This window comes from Mesoplodon mirus, assembly GCF_964341445.2.
Source record: "Mesoplodon mirus genome assembly, chromosome: 20".
Lineage (NCBI taxonomy): Eukaryota > Metazoa > Chordata > Mammalia > Artiodactyla > Ziphiidae > Mesoplodon > Mesoplodon mirus.
Genome location: NC_138996.1, coordinates 11147927 through 11161028, shown reverse-complemented (window position 1 = coordinate 11161028; position 13102 = coordinate 11147927). Strand labels below are relative to the sequence as shown.

The 13102-nt window shown below is 35.6% G+C and overlaps 1 protein-coding gene across 1 annotated transcript in view; it reads left to right on the top strand.

Annotated features, from left to right (window-relative positions):
* The window catches only part of ADAM9 (ADAM metallopeptidase domain 9), a 105811-nt gene that overhangs the window by 28443 nt on the left and 64266 nt on the right, over positions 1-13102 (top strand). Inside the window, exons 5-9 of the mRNA XM_082608633.1 lie at positions 5300-5376; positions 6384-6579; positions 8446-8511; positions 10445-10516; positions 12802-12971. Of these exons, the coding sequence (XP_082464759.1) occupies positions 5300-5376; positions 6384-6579; positions 8446-8511; positions 10445-10516; positions 12802-12971 (581 nt within the window). The remainder of the gene's footprint in view (positions 1-5299; positions 5377-6383; positions 6580-8445; positions 8512-10444; positions 10517-12801; positions 12972-13102) is intronic.

Sequence of the window (13102 nt, the reverse complement as noted above, 5' to 3'; positions counted from 1 at the left end):
TGACTTGCCATTAGTACTTAGTAAAGAACAAATACTTGTTTCCTATTATATGTTCTGATTTTTTGCTGAAAACAATTCTTTTTTTAAGAATTGTGGTCCTTTTTGCATCAGAGAACAGAGTTTTCCTGAGGAAAGAACTGGCCAGGAATACTTGAAATAATTGGCAGATGTCAACTTTGCTTTATGTGTTATTTAATTAGTGCATAAATATTTCTAATTTTAGTTGGGAAGAGTGTCTTAAAGTCCCTTTTGGCAGTTAGGTATTATATATTATTATTTTTTGCTATAGTTTTCATGAGAAATCTTTGTTACCATTAAACATGTATTATTTTTCCCCTGAGCTTTGTTATGTTTTGTTAGGTGGAATTGTTTATGTTAGTTTTGCACTTTTGCAGCTCTCTTCAAATAAATAGAAGGCAAAACCTTTATTTTATTTTATTTATTTTTAACATCTTTATTGTAGTATAATTGCTTTACAATGTTGTGTTAGTTTCTGCTGTATAACAAAGTGAATCAGCTATACATATACATATGTCCCCATATCCCCTCCCTCTTGTGTCTCCCTCCCACCCTCCCTATCCCACCCCTTTAGGTGGTCACAGAGCACCGAGCTGATCTCCCTGTGCTATGCGGCTGCTTCCCACTAGCTAGCTATTTTACATTTGGTAGTGTATATATGTCAACGCCACTCTCTCACTTCGTCCCAGCTTACCTTTCCCCCTCCCTGTGTCCTCAAGTCCATTCTCTACGTCTGCATCTTTATTCCTGTCCTGCCCCTAGGTTCATCAGAACCATTTTTTTTAGGCTCCATATATATGTGTTAGCATACAGTATTTGTTTTTCTGTTTCTGACTTACTTCACTCTGTATGACAGACTCTAGGTCCATCCACCTCACTACAAATAACTCAATTTCGTTTCTTTTTCTGGCCGAGTAATATTCCATTGTATATATGTGCTACATCATCTTTATCCATTCATCTGTCAATGGACATTTAGGTTGCTTCCATGTCCTGGCTATTGTAAATAGAGCTGCAATGAACATTGTGGTTCATGACTCTTTTTGAATTATGAAAGCATTTATTTTAGATTAATTATTAGTACTTAAAAAAAAAGGCAATGCTGACTTAGATCCATCCTTTGCTGGCCCGTTTTCTGACTCCTTTATCTCAGTGTTCTATTTGTCCATTGTTTTATTTTGTTTTGTTTTGTTTGATTGTTTGTCCATTGTTTAATAGCAAAATAGTAGAGGAGTTTAAATGTATGTGATAGCATAAACCAGAACACAGATAATCCATCCAGCCATCCATCCATCCATCCAATCATCCATCCAAAGATTACTATAGTATGAGACCAAAGACCACATAATTTATGCCACTCAACACAAGCAGTGATTTTAAAAAGGCATTTTTTCTCTTGGAGAGGTTTCTTGGCCTGGATTTTGGTAACACACACTGCTTGGACTTGATTCCTGGCTCTATTATTTGTTTGCTGGTCAAGTTTCTTTAACCTGTTTGTGCCTTAGAATCCTCACCTTAAAATGGGAATAATAATTATAACTTCATGGAATTATTGGGAAGCTTAAATGAGTTAATACTTGTAAGATACTACTTAGAACAGTCAGTCCAACAACAGTGAACTCAATAAATATTATTTTTTACTATTATTGAAAGTTTATATGCTTAAAACTGCTAAAAATAGATTTCGGTTTTATAGAAATTTATTCAACTGTTATCGTAAAGTATTACAATTTAATTATGTTTTCCTGGGTGTTTGAAAAATATAAACTAAGACAGATGGAGCCTTTCACTTATTGGTTATTGAATATTGTTCAAATAGATAAAAGTGTGACTATAGATTTGAGATAGTAATTAAAACTTTGGTACTGGGATTTTTGTGTGTGTGGCAACATTGTCAGATATCATCATGGAATATACTTTTGTTCATAAAATGCAGTTACGTTACACTGAGAAAATGTAAATGCTTTCCCTTGTGATTCTGTTATTTAAATTAATTTGTAAAGCTCTTATGTGGCTTTCATCATCAGCATCTTTCACAAGGCCATTTTTCACAGAGAAACACAGTTTTAATAACCACTTGATAATGAGTTGCTGTGTGAAATAAAACTCCAAATTAGATTTAGTCTTTGAACTTTGGGGTACCTTGCAAATGCATTAGAAAGTCTCTCAACTAACTCCCTCAGTTAATTAATGCTCCTTCTTTCCTCTGAAAAATTTGTTGACTGCCCCAAGCTCGCTGGCCCTTGTGGCTGGTAGGCTCTTCTCAGATACTTCTGAGTACTTCTACTCCCAGTAGTTGAGTTTCTTGCTTACAGTTTTTGTGTTTCCAAAACTGTTTATGCCATTTATACCTTTACTCTAATCATGCAATTCGATTGGATGTTTTGTAAACTTGCGAAATAGGATTTGTTGTTTTTTTAAAAAACTAAATTGAAGGCTTTGGAAAGGTTTAATAAAACCCAGTTATTAAAGAAATACCATCAAGTTGGTAGACTGAGTGATCAAGTGCTGGATTTCAGTCATGTCAAATGAGAGCTTCTATTATAGTGGAAGTAGAAGCATTTAATTTTTGAGCGCCGTGAGTTACTGTATTACTATCGCGCAAGTGCTGCCTCATCTGTAATAGAAGAGGTGTTTCCTTTCCTCTAGTGCGAAGAAGACAATATCAAAGCTAGACTAACTACAAAGCACTAGAAAGAAAACAGTGGCTGTAAATAGCCTCACACTGGAAAAAGTTGTAAAATGTGGAAATTTCACCTGTGTTGTTTAGTGCATAATTGTTTAATTTTTTAAAAAATGTTCACAGTTTTAGACTTACAGGAAAAGTTGCAGGAATAATAGAAAACATTCGTGCATACCCTTTACCTAGATTCTCCAAATGTTAGCATTTATCACATGTACTTTATCCCTTCTCTCTTTTTTTTTTCCTGAAGAGTATGTTGTACACCTGGTGTCCCTTTACCCTTAAATACTTCAGCATAAGTTTCCTAAAAACAAGAATTTCTTTTATGTCACCATAGTATAGTTCTCAAAATTAGGAAGTTAACATTGAAGCAATACTGTTATTCAGTTACATACCTTATTGATATTTGTTTTGGTCCATTATCCTAATAATGTACTGTATAGTGAAAGGAAATCCAAGTTCACGTGTTGTGCTCAGCGGTCTCCCGATTCCTTTAATCCGGAAGTCTGTAGCCTTCCCTTGTATTTCACAACATTGGCATTTTTGAGAAGTACAGGCCGACTTTTTGTAGAATGTCCTGCAATTTGGGTTTGTGTGTTGTTTACTCATGATTGGATTCAGGTTATGCACTTTTTTTTTTTTTTTTTTTTTTTTTTATTGCGGTACGCGGGCCTCTCGCTGTTGTGGCCTCTCCCGTTGCGGAGCACAGACTCCGGACGCGCAGGCTCAGCGGCCATGGCTCACGGGCCCAGCCGCTCCGCGGCATGTGGGATCTTCCCAGACCGGGGCATGAACCCGTGTCCCCTGCATCGGCAGGCGGACTCCCAACCACTGCGCCACCAGGGAAGCCCAGGTTATGCACTTTTGGCAGGAATCCACCCTGAAGGGACATTGAGCCGTTCTCTGGATCATATCACGAGCATGTGCTGCAATTAGTTTATCACTGACAGTGTTAATATTGATGATTAAGGAGTTGTCTGCTAGGTTTCTTCTCTGTAAAGTTACTGTGTTTTGCCTTTTTTGGTTAGATACTTTGAAGCTTAGTAACTATCCCAATGCTTCTCAAATTTTTACCCACTAGTTTTAGTATTTAGTATTTGCCTGAATCAGTTGTTATGATGGTTGTCAAAATGGTAATTTCTTAATTTCATCAGTGCTTCTGTATTCACTGGTGGTTTCTACTGTAAGGAAGAGTTTTTCCTTCTTACTTGTTTATATCAGCATAGACTCATGGGTTCTTACTGTATCTTTAGTGAAATTGAAAATCTTTTCATTTATATGAGGACATTTTTATATCTTCTTTTGTGAATTGTCTATTCAACTCTTTTGCTCCATCTTCTATTAGGTTTAATCTTTCCCCTTTAATGTTTCAGAGTTCTTTGTATTATGTTTTATCTATGATAAAAGTTACAGATACTTCTCACCAGTCTCTGAGTTGTCTTTTGACTGTTTTTTTTGGTGTTTCTTTTAATGTAGAAGTTAAAAAAATTTTTTTTAATACAGTGAAAATTATGAGTCTTTTCTTCTGTTGACTCTAGATTTTGAGTGATAGAAAGTCTTTCTCTACACCCGCTTAAAGAGGAATTCACCCATGTTTTCTTTTAGTTCTTGCATGGGTTCATTTTTTTAAATGTTTGGCTTCTTGATCCATTTGGAGCTTATTCTTATGTATGGTGTGAGGTATGGATCTACTTTTATCCTTTTTTGAATGTCTAACCAGTTGGCTGAGCTCCACTTATTAAAAAGTGCATCTTTGCCTCAGTGATTTGAGACGCCACTTTTATCATATAAGGTTCTACATGTATTTCAGTCTATTTTGAGACTTTGTATTCTGCTCCACTAGTTGGTCTCTCAGTTAACGCACCACCAGGACCCTACTGTTTTAATTATTAAGGCCCGATGATATGTCATAAGGTCTGGCAGGGCTGGTCCTTCTCCTCCTCCCCCCACTCCCCTTGGCTTTTTTTTTTTTAGTGCTTTACAGTTGTTTTAAAGATGAAAAAATCTCATTGTATACTAAAAAAATCTGATACTAGTAAGTGATATGCTTGCATTTCCACTGGTCAATTTCTTGCTCAAGATTAAGGACAAAGTCTCTTTAATTTTTAAAGATGGTTAAATGTATAACTAATAATAATAATAATAGTATAATCAGTATGCTTATATGAAGAAAAGAAAATCATCAGATCAAAGTCACTGTTTTTGCCATGTACTGAATTTTTTCCCCCTTGGTGTCACTAGACTGTCACAAGGTCCTCTTCTGTATTGGATTTCAGTTGGCTGCTGTGGCATCTTCTTGCCTGTGATTAAAAATGTTAAACATGATGTTATGCTTCCTTGTTCTGCTTCTAGGTTTAAAGGTTATAGGAGTTGTTTGTACTTAGTGTCCTCTGGAATTCTGCCTAAACATTTGTGTAGCTGTAGGGTGATAGTAGACAGTCTGAAGATAGTACAGAGAATGCCATGTGATAATTATGGATGCCAATAATAAAATTTTTTAGTTTATGGACCTTAAATAATTTTGTTAGTTCTGCAGTTTCTATGATGATTTTCAGCAATGTAACAGTATTTGAAGCTAATACAGGTTTTATCATTTAGAATCATTGTCATTATCGGGGATACGTGGAGGGCGTTTATAATTCATCGATTGCTCTTAGCAACTGTTTTGGACTCAGGTAAGGAATTTTCTTGATCAATTTTTTGGGGTTTTTTCATTCCCTTATTTCTTTCCCCTTTACCTATCTCTGTCTCCAGATCAAGTCATTTTAGGGGACTTAAGTTTAGATTTTACTTTGATGTTGCTGAAGGTCTTTATAGCTGTGTTTCAGATGTCATTTTCAGCATGTTTATTTAGGACAATCTTGTAGTTGATGAATTTTAATAACTAAAGAAAAAAATTCATTTTTTTGAGTCCACTAAACAAAGTTTGCCATTTAAAATAAGACATACTTTAAATTTCTGTCACCCTTTAGGTTTATAAAATTTTCACCTATATTCTTTCATCTAAGGTGCATAATGACTGTGAAAAAGGGCTGATTATTTCCATATTTAGGTGAGCAAGCTGAGGTTCAGAGAAATCATATCATGTATCAAGTGAAGTGATAATAATATTAAAATTAAATTTATTAAGGGCCAGGCAGTATGACCCTGGCCTGGTTGATTGTTTGCATGATTGATTGAACTAAGAAATATTACTTTAAATTCTCAAACCAACTATATAAGATGGCTATGACTACTATCTCCATTTAAGTAATGATACTTGTAGAACAGTTACTGTGTGCCGGGCAACGTTCTAAGTATTTTGCGTGTATTAAATAATTTAGTTTTCAGAACAACTCTATGGAGAATGTAAACTAAGGCTAGTAGGAAACATTTGGGATTCAAACTCTGGTCCTCTGGCTCCAGACTTCACACTTTTAGCCACTGTTCTGAATTGCCTTTCCTTATACAGCAAACCCTCAGAGAGGTTAGGTAACTTTCAGGCAGTCATGCTAGTGAGTAGTCATCTTGTGCTTTAAGTTTAGGTCTGCCTGCCTCTAAAGCCTCTCTGTTTTTCTCTATGCCATTCTAGCCCTTCTTACATATGTTAAGAAGTAAGACTTTTATTCAGGTTTCTTAATTCCTTTTCCTGTGTATTTTTTTTTCATTCTAAAAAATTGTGTATGTGTAATACCACACGTAGAGGCTTGCTACATATAGAGAATGTGAGTTATGGGATTGAACCCCTGCAAAACAGCTCTCATTTTGAGCACATCTTTTATCGAATGGATGATGTCCACAAAGAGCCTGTGAAATGTGGGGTTTCCAACAAGGATACAGAGGAAGAAACCCCAAAGGATGAAGAGGAGGAGCCTCCTAGCGTCACTCAGCTACTTCGAGTAAGGACATAATGTATTTCTTCATGGCTGAGACTCAAGTTTAAAAAAAATGATGTGTTTGTGCCTTAAACCAATACCTGTTATTACTGTGTTTTTGCCAACTGTGTGCCAGACATTGTGATGGTACTAAGGGGATAAAAAGACGAGCAATACGCAGTTCCTGCCAGCAAGATGAGTACAATCAGGCTTCTGTGTTTTGGAAACTAGGGCTTAAGTCTTAAACAGTAACTGTATTTCGTTTTGTCATTGCTACCTAATAGCCCTTTACAGTGACTTTGAGAGAGCAGTGGGCTTTTTAAAAAATATTAATTTATTTATTTACTTTTGGCTGCATTGGGTCTTCATTGCTGTGCGCGGGCTTTCTCTAGTTGCGGCGGATGGGGGCTACTCTTCGTTGTGGTGCGTGGGCTTCTCATTGCGGTGGTTTCTCTTGTTGCAGAGCACGGGCTGTAGGTGCGTGGGCTTCAGTAGCTGTGGCTCGAGGGCTCTAGAGCGCAGGCTTGGTAGTTGTGGCACACGGGCTTAGTTGCTCCACGGCATGTGGGATCTTCCTGGACCGGGGCACGAACCCGTGTCCCCTGCATCGACAGACGGACTCTCAACCACTGCGCCACCAGGGAAGCCCCAGCTGTGGGCTTTTTGATGTAGATATGCTTTACACAGACTGGAGTGGTAATTCTGGAGCTCTAAAGTGAGAGAGAGAGAGGGAAAGAGAGAGATTGAGTTTTAGGACTTTAATGATCTCAGATTTTTTCCAGGGATACTCGTGGTATCCCTGTTTTGAGACTTCTTTAGGATTCCTTGGCTTACTCTTGACAGGAGTCTCTTAACCTGAACTGTTTCTAGGACCAGAGGAACCTCAGTTGCAGAGAAGGCAGCTTTCTACATAATGAGATGATGTCGCTGTGTTAGAAGAGGCTTGTGCCTCTTCCTTCTGGTGTATTTTAATTAACTCATACTAGTTTATGGCATTATTTTCATTGCCTCTCCTGCCATTCCTTCTTTTGACTTTTGTACTGTTCTTTTTTTTTTTTTTTTTCTTTTTGCGGTATGCGGGCCTCTCACTGTTGTGGCCTCTCCCGTTGCGGAGCACAGGCTCCGGATGCGCAGGCCCAGCGGCCATGGCTCACGGGCCCAGCCGCTCCGCGGCATATGGGATCCTCCCAGACCGGGGCACGAACCCATATCCCCTGCATCGGCAGGCGGACTCTCAACCACTGCGCCACCAGGGAGGCCCTGTACTGTTCTTTTTAATCATTGGAAAACATTAACTTTTCGCTCATTCTATACTTTATCTAAATTTCTGTAAAATCACAAAACTAATTTTTTTTTAAAGTGGCAACCTTGTATGTCAGTGTCTATTGTATCTCAATGAAACTGGAAGGAAAACAAATAAATAAAGGGCAACAATAACAAAATAAAATGACAACCTTGTCCTTCCTTCTGCTCTGGGTTATTGGCAGATATTCTTTCTTCTACTCCCAACAAAGTGATGATGGAGTTTCCTATTAACGTGTGTGTGTGTGTGTGTGTGTGTGTCTGTGTGTGTGTGTCTGTGTCTGTGTGTGTGTGTAGTTTAGATATTAGAAGATCAGTTATTCTGCTTTGGAAACTTGAATAACTCATATTATCTTTAACTAGGTAGAATTTTTCTCAGATCAGTACAGATGGCAGATATCACTTTTTTAAAAAAACGTGTTTTTTTGGCTTTATTGATCTAGGGTGTGTTAAAATCATTTTATGAAGTTCTTAACAGACATGAAATAAGTGACTAGAGGTTAGGGTAAGATCATTATGTATGAAAAACGTGTAGCCTTATACCTTTTTTTTTTCTTTTTGCCTTTATGATGTTTGTGTGTTTGACAGAGAAGAAGAGCTGTCCTGCCACAGACCCGCTATGTGGAGCTGTTCATTGTCGTAGACAAGGAAAGGGTATGATTGGTGACAGTTTTTCTTCTTTTTCATGAAAAGCAGATGAGAAGTGAGCATCCCATGAAGGAAATATTAAATATAACGTATTTGTATTGATTTTTGTTAAATGTAATTTTAAAACTAAAATGACTTTTTTTCTTGATATTCATACGTGATATTCCTAATACCTCCAGAACTAAATGCAGCAAATAAGATTACCTCTACCTTTATTTTTTACTGGTGATTTTCTTCCCCCTGTTCTTTTGGGTGATTTGCATATGCTAAATTTCTTAAGTGAAACTGTTCTGCCTCTCAGTTAAGCTCTTGAGACTTTTTCAGAGACATTTAAAGGACTGTGGTGATAAACCCAGTTAATCAGATATTGCTTTGTTGCCTAATAAAATTGCTTTTCTTTCTAGAATTTCAGCTAACCTATTTAAGAGATAGAAAACTATCTATCTAAGAGAAAGATATCTCTAAGAGGTATCTATCTATCTATCTATTCTATTTAAGAGTTAGAAAACTTCCAGGTTCTAGCATGCTTTAGAAGGGAGCAGAGAATAGGTCAGCTTAGCATTTACTATTTATTTCATTGTACAGGATGACACCAGGGCATTTTCCTTATTCATACTTAAGAATTGTGCTTTACTCAACTAAAAAAAGTTATGTATCTATTTCAGCACTTACAGCATTATCAATTTTAGATACAGCTGCTATATAATTTAACCTATAGATTATTTGAAATGTTTTGTCTTACTTGTACTTCCAACTTTGTTGTTTGTGTGAATAAGCTGTTTGCAGAAACTTAACACAATTGACAAGCCCCTTCTTGTAACCTGCAGAGACAGTTTTGAGGATTTTTATGGTTTTTTTGAAAAAAGTCCTTTATTGTATGTAGACTGGAAAAAAAACAAGCCATATTTTTAAGAGATAGAAATATATTCAGATTTGTTCATTATAGGTTCATTATCCTCAAGTGTAGAAGGAGGAAGCATAAAGGAGTATGAACAAGCATGAACTTTGTCCCAGATAATGTGTAAAATGTTCCTGTAGAATGTTGTGGACAAGTGACAAAAATAGAGATTTGAAAAGTTTTTCTTTATTACTCTCTCCACATAGGTAGAAAATGGTTCAAAATAAAAATGGTTCCATTTTAATCAAACCTTGTCAAATGTATTAAAAATTTTTTTTTCTTGTTTAGGAGAATCATGATAAAATGTCTAATTAATAAAATCTGATATATTCTGGTATTAATGCCCTTATCATAGAGCAAAACCACATATTCTTTTTAAAATGTTCTTTTAATTAGTTATTAAATTGCTTATATTAAAATAATATTAAAATAGACATTTGGATTTAGCTAGATCTCAAAGAAGTGAATCAGTCATAATCAACTGTTTGGCTTAACATGGTTAAACTTTTATATATCTCTATATTTCTATCTACATATAATGTTTTCACTAGTGAACGTTGGTTAATCTCTGATAAATTAATTTATCCCAGAGTTTAGAAATTGGTTATTGGTAGTGTCATTAGCCTAAGAAGTGAAAGGATCAGGAAGTCTTCCCGATTGTCTTTCATTCCTTTATCTATACATTTTGATTGTTTTAAACTCTACCTTTGTGAAATGCTTGAAAATATTTTTGCATTAAAATGAATTAAAGACTGTTAAGTACAAAACTCATTTTAAAGTTATACTGCTTTGGAGAAAATTAAGATTTCAGTGCTTTTTCATTATTATTCATTTCACCCACGTACCTGCTTTTCTTTTATTCCTATTTATCACTAAAATGTATCCTTTAGACTTATTAGTTTGAAATGCAGGAGAATGTCTAAGTGCCTCAGTTTTTGGTTCAGAGGAAATATTTGGATTCTTATCTTCATTGTAAGAGATTATAGAAATTTTATTCTTAAATTGCTTTGGTGATAATGATTTCCCTTCTTTGCTTTTCAGTATGACATGATGGGAAGAAACCAGACTGCGGTGCGAGAAGAGATGATTCTTTTAGCAAACTACTTGGATAGCGTGAGTTGTATTTTCTATCAGCTGGGATTATTCTGTCCTGTCCTCTCACAGTCTCCAAATGGAATTTTAAAATTGTCTCATTTTGAGCTCTGATTATTCTAGAGCCTAAGTAAGTAACTCAGTCTTTCAGGGGTCTGCTCTCTAATTTGTTTTGTAACTTTTTTATGTTTAAAAGTGAAGTATAATTGTAGAGAGAGAGACTCTGAGACAAGCAAGAGATTTCGAATTAGCATCTACTTTATCTTTAGAGTAGTGTCAATGAAAAATTCATCAGCTGATCTAAGAAAGAAATGGAAAATTTTATTAAACCAGATTTGAGGATTATAACCCAGGAAGAGCATCTCAGAAAGCTCTGAGAACTGTTCCCCTCGTTAGAAGTGAAGATACAGTTATATAAGTTTTTTGAGACAGAGAGCTGTACATTCAATGAGGTATTATTGACAGTTTACACAATCCAGACTTAATTATCACCGTGGCCCCTAACAGGTCAAGAAGGAATGTTATCTTTTAAGGAGTTGTCTTACTGATGCTAGGAGAATGCAGCTCTTTATGGTTGAGCAGGTATTTCTGCCAACGGGGGAGGTTTGGTTGATGCCTAATGCAGATACACAATGCACAGTGCGGGGAGAGAGGAGACCAAAGGGCAGAGAAACATGTATTTGTTTAAATTTTTCTCATCTTGCCATAAAATATGACTTTTATTTCATAGCAGATAGGCTAAGGTACTTTGGTATTTATAAAAAGATCTTTGAATTTTTACTGAGAGGATCTTATTTTAAATAAGGCTGCCTCCTCTGAAACTATGACACTGTGTGTGTGTGTGTGTGTGTGTGTGTGTCTGTGTGTCTGTGTGTCTATGTGAGAGAGAGAGGGAAGGAGGGATTTGGTTTGAGATTTTGGAGTTTATTCATCCAGTGGGAGATATTGGAGAAATAGCTACATGTTCTTATAAGATAATTTCATCTCTAAGTTGTTCCCCTAATACGAATACCAAGCATAATAATGATGATGATGATAATGATAGCATTCTATTGGATATTTATAGCATTCTAGAAACTGAGTCAATTGCCTTACATTTATTAACTCATTTATTCCTCACAGTATCTCTGTGAAATAGATATGAGTTCCATAATCCTTTATCTGAAACCTTTGGGGTGCATGTCATTAGAATTTTAGATAAGAGTTTAGATAGGTAATATAGTTCACTTCGCATACATTTATAACATATAGTTCACTATGTATTACATTACACCTCCAACAGGGTCCTGGGGTAGCACCTTGTAAACAACCTCATTGATATTTCTGTAGTGAAATATATGAATATTTACATTAAGTGAGCTAAATATGGACTATAAATAGGCTTGCATTAGCTTAGGGAAAGTTTTGGAATCAAAATACCCAAAACTTTAAATATCCGGAGTTTGTCAGATTTTAGAATGGAAGATGAAAAGGATTTTGAATCTTTACTTTTGTTTTATGGATGAGGAAACTGAGACCCCTGAGAAGTTAGAGTCTCATTATATGGAAGGGAATTTTTTTTGGAGGGGAGGAGTCCTGTTTTTAATTTAAGTAGTTGTGTTACTTAAAAGATACTCTCATATTCTTTATTTTATTGTATTATTTTTTATTGAAGCATAGTTGATGTACAATATTATATATGTTACAGGTGTACAGTATGCTGATTCACGATTTTTAAAGGTTATACTCCATTTATAGTTATTATAAAATATTGGCTACTATTCCTTGTGTTGTACAATATATCCTTGTAAATTATTTTATATATAATAGTTTGTACCTCTTAATCCCCTATCCCTGTATTGCCCCCTCCCTTCCTTCTCCCCACTAGTAACAACTAGTTTGTTCTCTATATCTGTGAGTCTGTTTCTTTTTTGTTATATTCACTAGTTTGTTGTATGTTTTTAGATTCCACATATAAGTGATACCGTACTGTACTTGTCTTTCTCTTTCTGACTTATTTCACTTAGAATAATACTGTCCAAGTCCATGCGTGCTGCTGCAAATGGCAAAAATTTCATTCTTTTTATGGTTGAATAATATTCCATTGTATGTATGTGTATATGTATACCTCACCGTCTTACCCATTCATCTGTTGATGGACACTTAGATTGCTTCCATATCCTGGCTATTGTAAATAATGCTGCTGTGAACATTGGGGTGAACATATCTTTTCGAATTAGTGTTTTTGCTTTTTTCAGATATATAACCAGGAATTATTCTCATATTTTAAAATACATTTTATATATTTTTATTTGTTTTCTTTACAGATGTACATCATGTTAAATATTCGAATTGTGCTAGTTGGGCTGGAGATTTGGACAAATGGAAATCTGATCAACATAATCGGAGGTGCGGGTGATGTGTTGGGGAACTTCGTACAGTGGCGGGAAAAGTTTCTTATAACACGTCGGAGACATGACAGTGCACAGCTAGTCCTGTAAGTGACTTTTTTTTAAAGGTACTATGAATGGCATGGTCAGAATAACAATTTTTGCTTTTTTTCTTTTATTAAAATCATATTCTGTTAAGGTTTTTGAGTATTCATTTAAATGAGGAAAATTTTTGCTA